Source organism: Zootoca vivipara, chromosome 5 (genome assembly GCF_965207765.1).
Source record: "Zootoca vivipara chromosome 5, rZooViv2.hap1.1, whole genome shotgun sequence".
Lineage (NCBI taxonomy): Eukaryota > Metazoa > Chordata > Lepidosauria > Squamata > Lacertidae > Zootoca > Zootoca vivipara.
This window is the reverse complement of record NC_142588.1, coordinates 27,002,677-27,020,960: the sequence shown is the minus strand read 5'-3', so window position 1 is coordinate 27,020,960 and position 18,284 is coordinate 27,002,677. Positions and strand designations below refer to the sequence as shown.

Below are 18,284 nucleotides of genomic sequence, written 5' to 3'. Positions count from 1 at the left end.
CACCCCCCCCCTCCATTTGTCAGATCCTGTGGTGTCTTTTAGTAGTGCAAAACTCCAATATAGTCAGTTCCACATATCTTTCCCAGTGGCAATGCTGAATGACAGACTAGCATGGAACTGGTCTCATTGTTCCAAGAGACTTCTCTGCCATAAAACTGAAGATGCTTTCCCTTGATAATAAGTTTTAAGTGAAAAGGTTTTGAGTTTCAAGTTTTTAAAAAGCATGATGCCACATTTTTATATAAAAACAAATAAGATGAAATATTCTCAGCAATTACAGTTCATTCTGGGGTAAAACAGTAAAGCACCAAGTGAGTTTTCTTTGAAATTACTTTCTCCAACATGGAATGTAGACATAACAAGGTTTTCTAACTACCAGTGGGGAAAGAAAGAGCAAACAATTCATTTTCCCACCCACTGTGTGTTGAATTGTCTTGCTACTCTAAAATGAGATTAATCTTTAAAAGGTCTAAACTAAAATAACTCGAGACATTAAAAGGTAAAGAGAGCTGGCAATGTAATTTCCTAGGGATGATAAAAAATGGTAGAGGGTGCCTAAAGCATGGTATAATTGCCGATCAAATTCTCCCAAACAAATTCCCCTCCCCCCGCCATTAACAAAAGCCCTCCACCCATCACAAAACTTCAAAGCTACTCACATACTCCATCCTCACAATATTTTAAAAATAAAACCCACTTCTAATTCGTTCCTACTCATATTCATGTTGAAAAATAAATTTTCATTTGGCTTCTGTTGCTACTTTGCATCTAGCTTTGCCATCTCTTGCACGTAGATGCCAATGCTCTCACTGTCAAAAAGCACGAAGTAAATGTTCTTCAAGGAAGAAGGGCTGGAGTCATCAAAATGGGAAGAAATGGCTTTGAGTGTCAGCTGGGCTGCAGTCTGTTTTGGAAAGCAATTTCTAGATACAGGGGAAAAGACATCAACATTAAAGCTTGAACGTCAAAGCATTAGCCCAAATTATGAGCTAAATGTACTTTATAAATGCTCAACTCATAATCTACAAGATGTTATTCCAGAAAATTATCAATAAATAATGTTCAACCTTTTAATTGCTAAGATTATAGCAGCTAAAAATCAGAAAAAGCATATCTCCTACTATATTTGAATGGACAGAGAAAATTTGGTCCATAGTAACTATGATCAAGCTAACGAAAGTACATATGAATCAGCCTAACAGACTTATGGAAAAATGGGTATCTGCTGTCCAGGAATAGCAGTATATTTATAAAGGATGGATAATCTTCATTTGGGAAGAAGAGGACTGATAACAGGCAAGGGCTCATAGGGAGATGAAGCTTGGAAAGAGTGCAGTGGATCAAGATGTAGGTGAATCAACAACAGTAGTTTCAGGATACAGATAGTAGAGCTTACTTGGTCATGGAAATAAAGGGACAAATCTTAATATGGGAAGAGAAGCTGGCTGATAGTGCTCTCGAAGCACAATGGTAGTCATAGTGAAATTCAAAAAGATAGTAGACCATGCAATGTAAGTGATGGATGGCTACTGGGCAGAGGAGCTCCAGAGACACTGTTGGAGAGAAGTATCTTAGCATTTCACCTAGCATACCTAAATCCTTGGACAGCACTGAAAAAGACAACAGCTATTGAAATATAAAGTCAGTCACAGAAATCATTAGGGCAGTCAACTCTTTTCTAGCAAAGCTCTTTAGTAGTTGCATGAAATACTAGAAGTTCAGAAAGTGATGCTTTCCTTGACACAGAGATGCAATGACTTGAAAAGTTGAACATTATGCAGTCATTAAAGGTGCAGGACCTCTGGCAGGGAAAAAAAATATGGCAAGCCTTCATGTCACACTTATAAATTTGTTTTGTGACAAATTTGACAAGATGCCGAAACATTCATAACTAAGTGGCGGGGCTTTACAGAGACATACCTGCCACTGGGGAAAGGTGGGAAAGCCACAGACTTCAGCTTCTTGTCTTCAGCAGCAGTTAAACAGTTCTTTACAGTCTCCTCCAGTTGCTCTTCACATTTGTCTGAACCCCATTGTGGGATGTGACAGTGAATGACAAACTTTGCTGCTAGACCAGTAGACTGGCTGAGAGCAGCTGAGGAAAAAAAGGAGAAAAAAGCAAATATGTTAGGCTTTAAAAACACCCTGTCAGTTTAATCAGGTCTATAATTTTTGGATACGGAAGCCAGAAATTGTAATTGCAGGCCCCCAACCCTCTTGTCTGCCTTTTCCTCAGGAAGAACCAGCTGGATGGGGGCAAGCTTGCTTGCATACCACTGCTTGAAGGTGCCTTTGCCATCCTCCACCCATTGAGGGGAGGGTTGCCATGTGGTGTAACCCACAGCCCCCCTCCTTACTCTGGAGGGTACAAAAATCACTGTGAAGCCACTAAGCTCTGCAGCTTCAGAATTAGATTTAAGGCTTAACATCTATCGCACTCTGCAGAGGACAGCTCCACACTTGCTACAGTGAGTGTGGCAAATGAAACTGTTAAGCCTGCTATTCATTCATACTTCCAAACCAAAATAACATTCCTTATAAAAATATAAGGTAGTCTTTATTCTGTTGCAATACAAGCTACCTGTGGGATGGAATACCACAGACGTTGAAATAATTCATGCATTTTTTGAAAAGTTATTCCAAAGATAAACAACAGCAAGAAAAAACACTGAATATTTGTAAGGAGAAAATACCAAATGATTAATAAAAAAATTCTGCAATAAACAAAAGAGGTTACCTTCTGTGACTTCCAGAGGTCCTTGTGTTTTACGGAGTTCCTTTATGGTTTCTAAGAACTCTTTACCTCCAGACTTTTCCAGTGCCTTGCCTGGGGGACAAAAAAGCAAGACACATTTCTATTAAAATACTAGTGGAGTTTTCACATAAAAATATAGAATCTGAAGTAAGTCAGCTATCAGTTTTGAGCCTACAGCCTTACGGTTAAAGATTCATTTACCAATCCAAATAAAATTATTTCCCCTCCTCCCAGTGCCTCAACTTTCCATTTAAAATGTAGATAAATATTGTGCTGGATGTCTCAAGTTTATTATAGTTTTATTGCACTATGGTTTTTATTTTTTCTATTTGTAAGACACCAAGATAATTCATTTTATGAGGTGTCTAAAAGACAATAAGCAAACAAAACTCTTAAAACACTAGCAGAACCCTAAGTACACAGCAAATGCAGCCAACTTTGGTGTAATTAAAAAGTATAAGTAGTATTGCACCAACTTATTGTGTTATGAGATATATAGGCATTTGAAATCTTGAAACAAGACATTTCAATTATATCACTGTTAAAAATAAAACAATTGCTACAAAGATGGAAAATGCTGTACAAATAAGGGCTTTTGTTACACATAACTCACGACTTCACCAACCTAGAGACCTCCAGAGGGTTTGGACTACAACTGCTTTGAGTGCCAGTCAGCTCAGCCACACTGGCTGGGACTGATGGAAGTTGTAGCCCAAAGCAGATATTAGTTTCGAGTTCTAATGTTAAGGTTAGACTTCAACAGTCCTCCTGGAAAAGGATTACAATTACAATTCAAAGGTTCAAATATCCCCATCTCCTTTAAAAAAAAAGTCTTAGAGACTTACCTACTTCTTCTTTGAGGTCTATTTCACTAGTAGTCGGGTGCACAATGCCTTCTACTTTCATAGAACCAATATGGCTGATGTCACTCTGCGTCAGAGACAGCTGCAAGATGCCAACGAAATGGGAGAAAGAATTCACAAGAATATAAAGAAGCTGGCTGGATTGGACTAAAGGACTATACAGTACAGAATCTTGTTTCAAACATGCCGAATAGCTGTCTTCAAGAATCCTGCAATTGGATTGCATGAAATCAAAAGCCGTCTCCTACTCTCTGACCCCAGCACATTGTATCCAGAGATACATTTTTGAGAGGAGGAAACCAGAACCAAACATAGGATTCAAAAAGTGACCACATCATAAATTCATATAAAGGCATCAGGATACTGATGAGCTCTATTTTCAGGTCCTTTCCTAACATTCCCAGCAAAGAATTTGCCTTTATGCTGCATAAACCAAGTTTATGCTTTCAGTGAGCTGCTAACCATAACTTTAATATATTTCCCATGTAGCCTGTTTCCTATCTTAGCCTGTTCACATCCCATTTGTGTGTGTGTGTGTGTGTGTGTGTGTGTGTGTGTGTGTGTGTTGCTATGCACTTTGCATTTATTTACTGATGCTGTTAAATTGTCTGCATATTAAGCTACTAAAACAGAAAGCAGATTTTACTGTACTTCATTTTCTTATTGGTACCAAGCTGCTATCAAATTGCAAGGATCTCACTTTCAAGCTAGGGCTACCAGCAGCTCACTTTTCAGACTTCAAACAGAGCCTTTAAATACAGGATGACCACATGCTCTTTTCCTTAGAAACCCCTGCTATCTTTTAAATGCCTATCTTTATAATCAAGTAATGCATTAATCTTGCCCAAATCCAGCTGCACATGTGCACAGCAGTAATTGGACTTATGTGTGCATAGCCTGTATCAGGTAACTGGTGATAATGCTGATCACCCATTCAGGGGAAGGAGGTAATGGAAGAGAGGGTACAAAATCCAGTCCCCTAACCAACAAAAGGTTAGAATAACTGCCAGTTTTCTAACTGCAGTCCAAGCATCTGGATTCAGGGAGGAATTATGCAAGCAATTACTCATTCACCTATGGAAACATGCAAAGAACCCTGCTCCCCCCCCAGCTGATCAGGGCACTTGATTTCTGTGTTTATTATATGCATATGTATCTATAGTTACAGAGATTCACCTGAAATATACTGGACTAAGGGCACATAATTTCCCCTCTAATAGGTTCACTGTTTTCAGTTTGCACAAGAAATACCTAACATTTTTTGATTTCAGTTTTACTAAAGCTGCATCTTCCTATTATTACTATCATTAAATTTATATACTGCCCATCATCGGAAGTTCTCAGGGTGGTTCACAGAGAAAGAACAAATAAATAGTAAGAAAAAAAAGCAAAGCAAAACAATACCCCCCTTCCCACAAACATGTTTAAAAGGCCACAGAATATTAATTAGCCAGGTCAAAGAGGAACGTTTTCGCCTGGCATGTAAGGATGTATAATGAGGGCATGCAGCAAACCTCGCTGGGGAGAGCATTAATGCAGTCCCAGACCCCTGGAATTTGTGCCTTATAAATAATCCATACCTATTTCATGCAACACTTTCTCACAAGTTTCTCTCTCTCTCTCTCTCTCTCTCTCTCTCTCTCTCTCTCTCTCTCTCTCTCTCTCTCTCTGTGTGTGTGTGTGTGTGTGTGTGTGTGTGAGAGAGAGAGAGAGAGAGAGAGAGAGAGAGAGAGAATATTCGTTGCTGTGAATGAGGAGTAGTGATACCTCAGTAAGAATCATGATTGAATAGCAGGGGCATGGCCTGTTTTAAACAGGAGAAAGCTTAAACATGTAGCTCCTAGGGTGAAGATCTGCAGAGCGGCTACTTCATCATGATTTTTTTTTCTTAAAAGAAGGAATTGCTTCATAAAAATACTTCCTGGATCTTGAGGAAAGCCTGACTAAAATATATGCAAAGCAAAAGTCAATTGAGCAAATTTTGGTGCGGATAGTGTGGACATCATTTTATTGTACTGTTCTCTAACTTGGTACCTTCTGTCCTGGAAGAAGACTCTTGGAGGAGAGTATAGTGAACCCATCACCAGGTCCATCATCAGCTGCTGAATTTGATGCTCCTTCTTTTTCATTCTCCTTCTGTTTGTTCTATTGGGGGGGAGGGAGAAACATTAAGAAGAAGAAAACCTAACAGAGTAGGTGGGGAAATGTACTGTCAGAGAAACACCCCCCCCCCAATTATTCACAACTAGAGTTTCCTCTGATGTGGTAACTTTTTTGTTTTCCACATGAGGGGCTAGTTCACATAAGCATCTTACTGTGTAAGAACAAAACAGAAAAGCCACTGTGTAAGGATCTTAACACCTTATAGGCAAAGGTGTGACTTGGCTCTCAAATGGACAATGTGAAGATCAATATATTTTGCCTTGCAGAGTTGGGTTTACTTTAATCTGTGCTATCATGGTCAGGTCATGTGTCCATTTGCAGTTATGATCCAGATTTTGAAAATATGAACTGTTAACATATCCATGTGTGACTCATCTATAGGTTTTCTATCTCCTGGCATATATTGGAAGTGGAGAAAACAAATCAGCTCTTTAAATCTATGTTAAAAACCAAAAACACAAAGACTGTGGTCCTAAGCATAACTAATTCGAAATAAACTCTGTTGAAGTCACCCAATGGTTCACTTTCTCAGATGGAAGGAGCTTCCTTTGGAGGAAGGGAACTGTGAGGGACAGGGGATATCGCGAAGTCCCTCCCCTCCTGAGTTCAAGCCCATCCCCGAGCGCAGGGGAAAGCAGGGAGAGTTCCGATTCCAGTGGGGAAGCAGGAAGTCGTGTCCGAGGCTCAGACAAGGTAGCGGAGCCAGGGTCCCAGGTGGGACAGGAAGGGGCAAGCAAGGGGGGCAGACCCATCCCCCCAACTCCGGAATTGCGCAGAAAGCGGAGAGGGAAGAGGATGGGTCTACCAAAGTTGTTATGTTGGAGAAAAACGCGCCAAACGCCATTCGGAGGTTCTGATTCAAGCTGAGAAGATGTGTCCTTGTAAATAGCATTGCCTTCAGCACTTTAAATACGCAGCACCAATAAAAGATAAAATGCAGAGCTGTGTAGAGTCGTTACTCTGAAGTAGCCCGCTCCGGCCACTGTGACAGGAACCTTTGGATGTAATCCAATGAGACTAATTTCCAAATTATTTCCCCCCCCAAAATGGTGGTCTATTCCCTCTTTATACTATTACGTGTTAAGGATAGCATTATATGTAAGCCCCCCCCCCTCTTATAAATTATAACACTATATGGCAGCCAAACTCTTGAAAAGCTTGAGTTACTCCTTTAAAATAACTTAGAGAAACAGATATCTTACAAGAAGTTCTAGTTTGCTCTTGCACACTTGGGGCTATTAATAATGAGCACCCTCTGAAATGAACCTGACCACAAAGAAAGGCATTATAATGAGACAGTGAGACCAGTCCTAAGAGGGATAGCATAGCTTGTTTTCCAAATAGAGCTGCTTAGTCCAAGTTTCACTTACCTTTTTGGGTGCCCGGGCTTTTGCAGCCTTTGTTTTCTTTCCAGTCTTCTTGGTCCCCAAATATTTCCTCCCTCTCTTCTCTGGAGAAGGTGAAAGGATAGTATCAGATTTGCTTTTAGTGCCTCGTTTTTTGGCAAGAAGCTCTGGATGAATTCTGGGCAGGACACCTCCACTTGCAATGGTCACTCCTTTTAGCAACTGCAGAAAGAAGCAGTGTACAGAGACAGGACATACCTGAATACAAGTTCTCTTGAGGGAACTCATTCACTTTGATAGATTTGCTTGTTGTTTTTACAAACAATTCACTGTACAAAATGGAAAAACTCCAAATATGCAGCTCTGCTTTCATGCTTAAAAGAACAAAAATGTGATTAAATAAGCAAAATAAAAATAATAAATTCAGTTATACTTCCTACATTTAATACAAAAAGGAAGACACAATTTATAGATCAGACTGCTGATACTGAAGGCCCATGAGCTTTGGTGCCAATATACTTGTTTTGGTGCCAATGTACTTGTTTATGCTGTTATCACATTATCCAATATTTCATGGGTAAAAACTGAGCCACTCTTTAGTGCATGTCCAAGTATTTCTGGAGTGGAGTCTGGCACCTCAGCAGCATGCCTGGCTACATAATGCTGGGGCCAACACAATTCAGACTCAATCTGCCAAAAGTAGAAGGCTTAAGTTGACAAAACTAGTGAGGCAACCCACAAGCTATCCAGCAAGTAAAAACAACACTACTGTACTATATTGCACTTAAACCACAGAACACTGGTCCACTTTAACAGTTGAGGAACACAGAGGCACAGCAGTAAATGCCCAGCCCAAGATAAGTGAATGAATTTATAGTAAGAATTCTAGAAAAATAAAACATTAAGCAATTGTAGCCTCCCTGCCCCCGGTTAAAAATGTAGTGTTTGCAGTGTGGTGGCCTAGTTCCCACAGAGATTAAACTACTAGCACTTCTCTCTATAATACGTAGTTAAGTATCCCTCTCCACTGCTGCAAACTTCACCCAGAGAGTGTACCATTTCATCCCACTTCTCATGTTCCTTCCCCAATCTGGCAAAATCAACCCCTGCTTCCCTTCCTATTCTCCCCAATTTTCTCCAATGTAAATTATGCCAAGACCTCACTAGGGCAGCTCAGGAGTCTACTTTCAATCCTGGGCCAGTGTTCTGGAAATAAAGGCACCTCCGAGATCGTGAAGAGTATGAGCCCCTCATCACTGAACTACTGCAGACTTTTGCCCTCCCACAAACTTAACATTCAGGAGTAGGCTGCCTCTGAACACATGCATAAACACTGAACCATCATCAATCCTTTCTGCAATGCCCATGCCCATTGTCTCCTCCCAGTCCTCATATTCCAGCTAATTCCTTAACTTTCTCTCTCACACTCTCCCATCACTTTTAACAATCTACCACAGCGGTTCTCAAAGGGTGTGGCAGGACATCATGACAAGTGTGGCAGAAACATTCAAGAACAATAAAATGTTTAAACATTTCAGTGTAGTATAGTATATCCAGCCAACTGAGGAGTTATGGAGAAGTTTATTCACTGTTATGTTACGTTTTGGTTGGGCCTTATAAAGGTATGTTCTATTGCAGGCTTCCTTAAACTCGGTTCTCCAGATGTTTTTGGCCTACAACTCCCATGATCCCTAGCTAGCAGGACCAGTGGTCAGGGATGATGGGAATTGTAGTCTCAAAACATCTGGAAGACCGAGTTAGAGGAAGCCTGTTCTACTGGGTACGTCATAATTTTGGTGGTACTGTACCATAGCTTATGGATGTCAAAGACATAAAGTAGTACATCTCAATCTGATAGGCTACTCTTTGTGACACCTGTCTTGAGCTTCAGCTGCTGTTTTCATCCACATGAATCATGCAAAAAGGAGGGGAGAGAAGAGGGAGGAATGTCCCCCAGCCTCTAAATCAGTCTTATTCATTGAAATATTTGCACACTGCTCTGTATAGATTTCAGAGTGGTGTAAAACCATGGCAGTCATGGTTGAAACAGGACAATTGGAAAGCAACAGCACAAACCTCCAGCAGTTAAACTTGAACCAAGTTCAATGGAGTTTATTCCCAGGTCAGTAGGTATGGGCTGAAGTTTAGGTGATTGCATTTTGTGGCATTATAACAGTATAGCTGTTAGTATACCCTTTCTTAAACATTTCTGTGCTGGGGCAGCATGTCTAACTATTGGATACTGGTTAATAAAAATGTACTATTCAAATCAGAAGCACATGACTGTAGAACTGTTTAATGCAGAGCAGGTTGATAAGAATGCTTTAAATTGACTCCAAACACTTCCATGCTTAGTGTTTATTTTTTCATATTCTCTCTCCCCACTTGAAACCTTTAAACAACAAAAAAACAGCAAACACATTCAGGAAGAATAATTGCAAGCCAGGCAACACCTTGTTTGGCAAATTCAGAAAAAAACTGCAAGAAACCATGAGATCTTGGTTTTTCAACTTTTTTTCTAGTAGTGTTGAACTACAGTACTACAACAGTAATTAACAGTTATCCAATGTAATTATCTTCTGTAAATTGTTTGTAAAGCATACCTGATTCAGCTCCTCATCATTAGCAACTGCCAGAAGGATGTGTCTTGGAGCAATTCTTCCCTTTTTGTTGTCCCTTGCAGCATTACCAGCCAATTCCAATATTTCTGCTACAAGTACATTGGGATACATGTCAGTAATGAAATACGTATGCTCCTGGGACTCACTATATAAATAATTTACACATTTGGACCATCTGTGAACCACCACACATCGTTTCATTTCCTGGACCTGTAAATTCTGGGTCCTTTCTTGAAATGGAAAAAAGTCTGGAATGTGTGTATTCCAATACCTTTGCTTTTAATGATTTACTGAATTTACTAAATGGGGGAGGAGCAGCGCAGCACATTCCGAGTGTTGCCAGCTTGCAGTGCAGGGGGGTGGCTTCCAATCTTTCTTTTCACTATACCAGTTCCAGGCTGCTAGCACCCTCCTCCTAAAGGCACCATTTCAGAGCTTTCTTCCTGCTCCCACTAGCAGGAGAGGCAAACCGTGTACCATCCTGATCCTTCCAGCCATAATCGAGGGATTAGCATTGCACTATTATTTGACAATTTCTATTTATATGCTGTTTTTCAATTATAGTGCCCAAAGCTTCTTACAAAAAAGAAAAGCTTTCCCACTTGGGATAAAGCATGCATGATGGGATGTCCACTATTCCCACTGCTCTGTTAAAAGCTTGAACTCAACAACATCAAACAAGCAAATAATTTCTTTACCATTATATAGCCTCATTTCCAGAAGTGTTGTGCAAGCACTTGGCCTTGGCACTTCATTAATTTAATTAAAACATGCTCTTACCTGCTAGATATTCTATGACAGCTGCCATGTAGACAGGAGCTCCCACTCCTATCCGGAATTTGTATGTTCCTTTCTTTAAGTATCGCATCATTCTGCCCACTGGAAAAATAACGCCTGCTCTGCTGGAGCGAGACATTTTGGTCATTTTTTTCTTTCCACCTCGGGCCGACATGTTGTCGCTGTGTGTTTTTCAGTCTTCTGGCAGATTATTCTTATTTGCTTGTCCTAATATAAAACATACAAAGGGTGAAACAAGGATTGATATTGGGTGTACTATGGAGTTGGATTTTTTAAAAATGTTGGGGAGCAAGATTTCAGGCTGTGTACACACTATACCTGGCTACGCTATACGTTCAGAACACAATTCCCCGCAAAGAATTCTGGGCCTTGTAGTTTGCCCCCAACAGAATTACCGTAGAATTCCCAGCAACCCTTAACAAACTGCAAAACATAAATGACCTATAGTAATGTAATTGGTATGGAAACAATACTTTCAATATTGTATCAACTAATCCACCATGTGAACAATTAACATGGTACAGCTGCCAACACCCATGATACATCTGAAACAAAGTTTTCATAGCCAGTTTCTTTGTCTGATGTTCATGTGGGTGTCAGTGCTTAGGCAGCAAGACCTTTATCACACACACATACGATGTTATGAACAGGTGTGAAGGAACCCCATGTTGCAGAAGTGCAGTACAAAAATAAACTGAGAGAGAGAAAAAAACCTGTGTGTGTGTGACACACCTCAAAAACAGGGTGAAGACTGAGTGTGACCATGAAACACTGATTTGCCTGGTGGATCTGGAGAACTATGTGGGAGGGGAAACGGAATGGAGTATCCTGGAGGAGGGGTACTGACTGGAACAGTGAGCAAGAGCACTCCGCACTGCAACACTGGATATATGTCCCACTTGTCTGATTCAATTTCTCCTATTACAACCAAACCTGTTCATGTAATAGCCTCTCATATTATCCTAGGCTGTTCCAATGCAAACTAAAAATAGGGTTCTATACTTGTGTAAAGTGAAAATTGTGTAATTGTGTAAAGTGAAAATTTCTAAAAGGCACAGCTCTGTCATGAAGGGATGAGCATAATTGTACCTCTTGAAATTGTCTTTGCTACACAATTATGAAAAATACAGAAAATCTGTATCCTCCATTGCATTGGAATACATTATATTTTGATTTCATATGGCTACAAAGGCATATATATCTTATAGGTAATAAGTAATATAGAAGTATTTTCCATTTTTTTTATTTGACCTGCTCTGTGGCTTTTAACCTGGAAGCCTCGTACACAGATGAAACATGTCCTAGCAGATGAAACATGTCCTAGATAAATGGATCTCAGGGTTGTGATCTAACTATGGAGAGGTACCTGACTGACACACATCTGGTAAAATAGCCTGTGTTTGCTCAGAAACTAGGCAAAACACACACACACACACACGATTCTGTACATAATGCCCATTGTATGCTTGGCATTTTACAAAGTGAAAGAGGCACACAGGAGACAACAAAGGGGAGGAAAATAGAGCAGTGATAAAAAGGGCAAGTAACTGCAATTATTTCAGTTACATGTACTTAGGCTTAGTTAAATGCATCATTATACTGTACTGTTATTTGTTTGTGCTGTGTAGCTTTTGTGTGCCTATGTGAAGGGAAATAGGATGGCAACCTTTTTCCCTGGCAGAGACTCTCTGCTTTCAATACAGGCAACCCATTTACACGGGGGTTACGTCCCAGGTCATTGTGCGCAGACAGCAAACCGCATGTAAGCTCATTCCGCCCTCTTCTGGTACCAAACCTGGCAAGTGTGCGCACGGTCATATGTGCATCAAACGTGCACAAAATGGGAGTTGCCCATACCAAATTACCGTATGTGCTGAAATTCAAACAGCTGCAGTAGTCTCAGAATGAGGATAAAACAATAAAGCAAACAGCACCTGTTTAATGCAATTCTTGTCAGACTTGTAGTTCTTTAAGATACAGAAACATAGGAAAGGTGAAAACCCCAGAAGGTAGAAGTGTTGTCTGTGGATAAATTCCTGACGTTAGCATACACAATATTTTGCATTTGTGTAGAAAGCTGCACGTCTACTTGTATTTCTGAGATAGGGCAACCTAATTCATGTGTTATCTAGGTGATGTGAGTCCTGTTCAGAAATGCTCTCCATGAGGAGAGGAGGGCATGGAGCCCACTGGTCCCACCTCCAATTTCCCTAATGACTTCTCATCCATCGCCATCATACATTCAGTGTAAGGTTTGGAAGCTTAGGGCTCCCAAATATATAGCAAACCAAACCTTCAACCGAAGGTGTACAGGTTGTGGGCAAGCCCAGCAGACATGCCAATACTGCTTCTCCTTCTCACTTGTTTCCTAAGCACATAAAGGGCACTTCTGATTTTTCTTTTCTTAAAAAAGAAAATGCTGTTAAGACCATTTCTATACTGCTTAATATATAAAATATTTCTAAGCAGTGCACAGAAAAAAACACAAATATTGCCTAAATATAGAAAACCACAAATACAAATTACAAAAACAAGAATGAAAAGTTAAGAAATAGAGCATTATAAGTGGCTGCAGCACTTCTGATCACAGGGGGAGATATCCATGATTGAATGTTCCCCATACAGAAAAATATATACGTACAGTGGTGCCTCGCTTAACGAATGCCCTGCTTAACGAAATTTCCGCTTAACGAAAGGATTTTTCGAGCGGAGGTTACCTCGTTAGACGAATGCGTTTTACGAAAAATTCGTCTAGCGAATCACGGTTTCCCATAGGAATGCATTGAAATTCAATGAATGCGTTCCTATGGGCAAAAAAAAATTCAAAAAACTTTCAATGCATTCCTATGGGATTCGCTAGACGAATTTTTCGCTATAAGAAAAGACCCGTGGAACGAATTAATTTCGTCTAGCGAGGCACCACTGTACACTAGTCTAGATGTTAGGGAGATGGGAATCATCAGACTACCAATTCAGTGGGAACTGGGCCTAAATGACGGAGATCAGATTACTCAAATTATGTGGCAACTTCATTATTTCTACTGAATCTTCTGGAACGATGCAGAAAATATAGATATTATTTATCTAAAACATTTACATCCCTGTCAACAGGCAGGGTTTCAAAGTAGCTGATATAACCATTATATGTGTTCTTTATTTATTATGACAGTAGTGATCAATTGAGGGGCTGCGTGGAACAATAAGAGAAAATGTAAAGAGAGGTAGACAACCATTTGGAAAAACAAAACAAGAAACCTCAAGATCTCGCAATTCTCTCTCTCTCTCTCTCACACACACACACACAGAGCTCCATACATAATAGAGACACACTGCGCAGGCTCCGCGGCCGTTTCCTCCATCCATAACATTCCCTCTCAGAAGAGGGAGGTGTGACATTGCTCGTCCTCATATAAGAACGCCCCACTCTTTAAAGGGGCTGGCCTTTAAATTCAAGCAGGAACCTTTCTGTTTCTTTCAAATTCAAACCGCCAAAGCATTAAAACTTATTTATGTAACGAGCGAGAGCGTGGAGGAAGATGTTGCTAAAACGGAGTCGGGGGCGGGGCACGCGCGCAATGAGGGACCCGCCCCGCCTAACGTTCTTTAGGGCACGCGCTCATAGGTCCGACGATTGAAATACGCGAGCTGGCAGTTTTTTCTTAAAGGGGGTGTGTGGGTGGGCGTGAGGGGGCCAGCTTTTAAAAAGGCAGGATGGAGGGCGTGCGCTGGTGCGCGAGCCGCCAATAAGGCGCAGGGAACTCTGGGAAGTCAACGCCGTTCCCTTTCCCGCGCAATTCCTCTTCTCCTAGCCTCTAGCGGGGCGGGTGGGGGAGGCGTCTACCGTCGGACTCTCTAGTCAAATTCCCGCCTCTCTCCCCGTTCTGTTTGTGGCCCGAGATGAGCCATTCCCTTGTGGTTGAGATGCCGTTAACCGGCTCTCGCTGAAAGGGCGCCCCGGAAAGGGAAGCGCCGGGGAAATGACCTCTCCTCACCTCACTCCCCCTTGGGAGAGCCGTGCGGTGGGGAGGGAGAGAGGGAATCGCGACCCCCGAGAGAAATGGGGGGAGGGGGTAGAGAGAAACGGCGCGGAGGGCGGCGGCGGCGCCCCCCCCCTTCATGCCACTTGGCGGCATTTTCTTGACCTCTGAGGAGGACAAAACGGGAGCGGGAAAACCGCCGCAGCCTCAGCGGAAAGAGATTCTCCACTCCCGCTTTTTTCTATTTCAACGGCTCGCTCTGCCGCCTTTCCTCTTCCCCTCGCTTCGCTCCCTACCGGGGATGGCGCGCCTCTCCCCGCATCGCCTCCATGCCTGGGAACGGGGGGCGGGAGGCTGCGGCTGCTTTCGGGGGCCGCTTCCCCTCCCGCGGCGCCGCTTCGGGTGAGGGGCAGGGGCGGCCAGTGACGGCGACAGGCCTCCTCCTTGCCCACCCTCCCCCACGGGCCCCAACGGCTTGTCCTCCGGGGGTGCATTAACCGAGCAGCCTTTCCCCCCGCCCCGAGCCTTCCCGGTCACCTGCCTGCCTGCTGCCGCCTCCGCTCTGGCGCCGCCGCAATGCCCGCGTCGCGCTTCCTCCTTTCCCTTCCGTCGCTTTTATTGTATGGTTTCAATGGCGGCAGCTCTGGAGGCCGGTGGTAGGGAAAGGAGAAGGGGGGGGTCCTTCTCCACATACCACCTCTAGGAGGAGCCACGGTAGCGCGGTCCTCCGAGCGCCCCCGCCGCCAGCCCTGGCGTCGACGGCGCTCTCCTGGTGTCTCAGGGAAGAGCTGCCAAGGGGGCCGGGTCGCCGAAAGCGAGCAGCGATGCTGGCAGCGAAGCAGCAGCAGCGGGGCTTTTTTGCCTTGCTCTTCGTTTGGATCGGCTGCTGGTTAGTTTTGGAGCCATCGGGACACCCTCTCGAAATAACCCACTAAACCCTGTTCCTACCTCTGAAGGTTCCCAGCGCCTCCCGCTCCTGAATGCTTGGCGATTTCTATTATTTCTCGCTTCGCAGCTGTGACTTTAACCTAAAAGAAAGCTCTCTGCCAAGGAATACCTGCCCAAACAGAAAGGGGCGGGGCTCTTTGGGAAAATACTGTGCAGTGGTGCTTCTTTGGACCCGGTGTTACAACAGCGCTGTACTCTTTCGCAAGCTGCTTGAGATCGCTGTTTGGCGAGGATGTTGCAGAGCGCACTTTAGATCCAAGGAAGCATCAGTTAGGAGTCTTGTGTTGCTAGATTTCCCTCTTCATCGTCGATCCCACACAAAAAGTACGAGTCCTATGTGTTCAAAGCTACCACCGCAGCGTAGGCTTTTCGCCCATAATTATACATTGAAAGGGTGGCACTTCATTTCCATTTCATTACTGTACCACTGTTTAGTGCAGTAAGGGTTGAACAGTAACTTGTTTGGAGTTGCGCTTTTTAAAACTGTTGAGGTGGCATCCTCTGTTCTTAAAAAATTCAGGCAGATTGCTTCCTGTAATAAATTAATGTGAGTTTATTGTGTGCAAAGAAAGGGAAGGACCATGCCTCTGGTAAAATATGCAGTTTGCCCCAGCAAAAAATTATGTGGAAGTAAGTCCTTTGTTTCCTGAGGCTTCCAGTAAGATGTTTATAAAATGCTTCAACTACATAAAAAATGCATCTGGAGAATTAGGTTCATCTCCCTATAGGACTCTACTCAGACTTAGTATTATGGGGAGGCCTTCCTCCCATGTCTTGCTACCTTCAGAGGCATGTCAAATGGACCTTTTCAGCGACTTCTCTCAAATTGTGGAACTCATTGCCACAGAGAGCTAGGTTGGCTCTTTCCTTTTGTGGACAGGCAAAGACTTGATTCAGAAACCTTTGGCCACTAACTGGCTGATGCAGCAGGGCCTTCTGAAGGTGTGTGATCTACTTGCCTTGCCTCACAATGTCTGCTAGCAGCTCAATTGACTTGGTTTGATACTTTGAGTTCAGGGACTCAAACATTTCTAAAGTATGTGTCATTCCTTAATAAATAAATAAACTGACCTCTAAATCTTACTTCTTTTGATAACCTGCCATTGTGAGATTTGACTTAATAGACCAAGAAGTAAAAATGTCTCATGGTAGAAGAAAGCAGGGCATTTACCGGTATTCTTAAATAATCAAAAGACAAACCCTTTAAATTTAAGAATAAATACCCAACTTTCTCCTACCATAAGCCATTTTAACTTATTGGTCTATTGGGCTTTTCATTCTGATTTGTCTTTAGCTAATAGCTCAAAACAAAACAGTAAATGTATGCACAGTTGTTTAGCATTTTAAGTATAGCATTTTAAGCTTTCTATTTCTCCCAGTGGTTTAAAATATATCACTTTCATTGTGAGGAGAGATTATTGGAAATCTCTGTTTATAAATATAAAGGTTGAGTAGAGACTGCTAAGCAGTTTCAAAGTTTGCAGTGAAAACTGAAGCATGGTAAAAAAAGTTAAAACAATCCACCACTTAATAGCAGACACACACACACACACACAAACAATATATATATATATATATACACACACACACACACAAAATATACAGATACAGGTTTTGTAAGAGAATGCACACTTTATTTTTAAATCGGCTGCATGAAATAATAAATCGTAAACATTTGCCATTTTAAAAAGATAAATATTTACATCATATACAATAAGCCAACAGTACAGAATTGCATACAACTTACGTTTCCCAAATAATAACCTCACTACAGAAATAATACAAGATAAGTAAATGTTAGCACAGTGAATGTTTGTAGTTTTCTTGGAGTAGGATCAAATTGTTGCCCCACAGTGTATGATAAAAGAATGGAGAACTAGTTATGGCATTTGAGCGTATATCCTCTATGTTACCTAAGAAAGCTATTCTTATACTTGAGGCTATGTGCATATTGCAGTTTACTGTACTTCAGCTCAGTGTGCTCCCAGCACTGATGGTTTGAAACCATGGACACATCGTGCTAGCCACAATCCCTATCCTCCAGTTTCTTGGGAATTACTGGTGTTTGATGTGTTTCCCCTCAAACCACCTTCCATCTGACTTGAAAACGTAAACAGCAGTTAATCTGAGGTGTGTTCATTTCAGATAGCCATTGTCTGGGCTGGCCTAGGACATTTTGCCTCGTGAGACAAAATAGAAAGTGCTGCTGCTTCCTCTGCAGCACCCCATGCCACCACTTTTCAGCAGCCACAGGCAAGTGGTCTGGAGAAGGCCCAGCATGCTGAAGGTGGTGGTGGGGAGTAAAAAGAAGCCAGAGAGGAACAGACTCTGAGCAGAGGAGGAGGAGGCCGACAAGCACAGGAGGCGGTGAGCGACGTGCTCCTCAAAGGCTGGATCTGCCACGTGAGTTGACTGCTTCACCAGTCCTCATGGGTGGGCTGGCCATGTGCTGATGAAAGTTTCATTGAATTGGAATGGGCGGGGAGTAGCAGGAAATGCACATTGGTTGAAGACATCCCTGCTCCCTCTCCTGTGTGTACAGCAACATAAAAATGTGACTTGGAAATGTTGCGAAGAAAAACATGTCACTGCTTTTCAAGCCACGAATGTGTACGTATCCTGATTGAGTATATTTTTACATTAAAAGTGAACAATTTTTTTTTGCTACTACTTTAAAGATCTGAGCATCATCTCCTTACATTTTGTTACAGTATAATGATGAGATGTATGCTTGATTCCATTTCTCCAAAAAGTTATTTTGTTGGGAATGTTAAAAATAAAACTGCACTTATCCATTGATTTCAGTAGGTCGA

The 18,284-nt window shown here is 42.1% G+C and overlaps 1 protein-coding gene across 5 annotated transcripts; it reads right to left on the bottom strand.

Annotated features, from left to right (window-relative positions):
* Positions 1-197: 197 nt before the first annotated feature.
* MACROH2A2 (macroH2A.2 histone) lies at positions 198-15,679 on the bottom strand. 5 transcript variants are annotated; one of them, XM_035137972.3, is made up of 9 exons: positions 15,472-15,679; positions 10,529-10,753; positions 9,731-9,837; positions 7,152-7,349; positions 5,653-5,763; positions 3,601-3,700; positions 2,738-2,827; positions 1,921-2,095; positions 198-923 (listed from the first exon to the last, which is right to left on the bottom strand). In XM_035137972.3, the coding sequence occupies exons 2-9, from the start codon at positions 10,698-10,700 to the stop codon at positions 758-760; spliced, it is 1,119 nt and encodes a 372-aa protein (XP_034993863.1). In that variant the 5' UTR covers positions 10,701-10,753; positions 15,472-15,679; the 3' UTR covers positions 198-757. The 5 variants fall into 5 exon arrangements, with proteins under 5 accessions (XP_034993863.1, XP_034993862.1, XP_088525705.1 ...); XM_035137971.3 differs by having other exon boundaries at positions 15,065-15,475; XM_088669579.1 differs by lacking the exon at positions 15,472-15,679 and adding an exon at positions 15,061-15,322.
* Positions 15,680-18,284: the final 2,605 nt, after the last annotated feature.

Coding starts and splice junctions, on each gene's coding strand:
- MACROH2A2 (XM_035137972.3), bottom strand. CDS start 10,700: ATGTCGGCCCGAGGTGGAAAGAAAAAAATGACCAAAATGTCTCGCTCC. Junction 3,701..5,652: donor GTCTTCTTCCAGGACAGAAG/GTACCAAGTTAG, acceptor GGCATCTTGCAG/CTGTCTCTGACGCAGAGTGA. Junction 924..1,920: donor CCACCTTTCCCCAGTGGCAG/GTATGTCTCTGT, acceptor CCCTGTATCTAG/AAATTGCTTTCCAAAACAGA.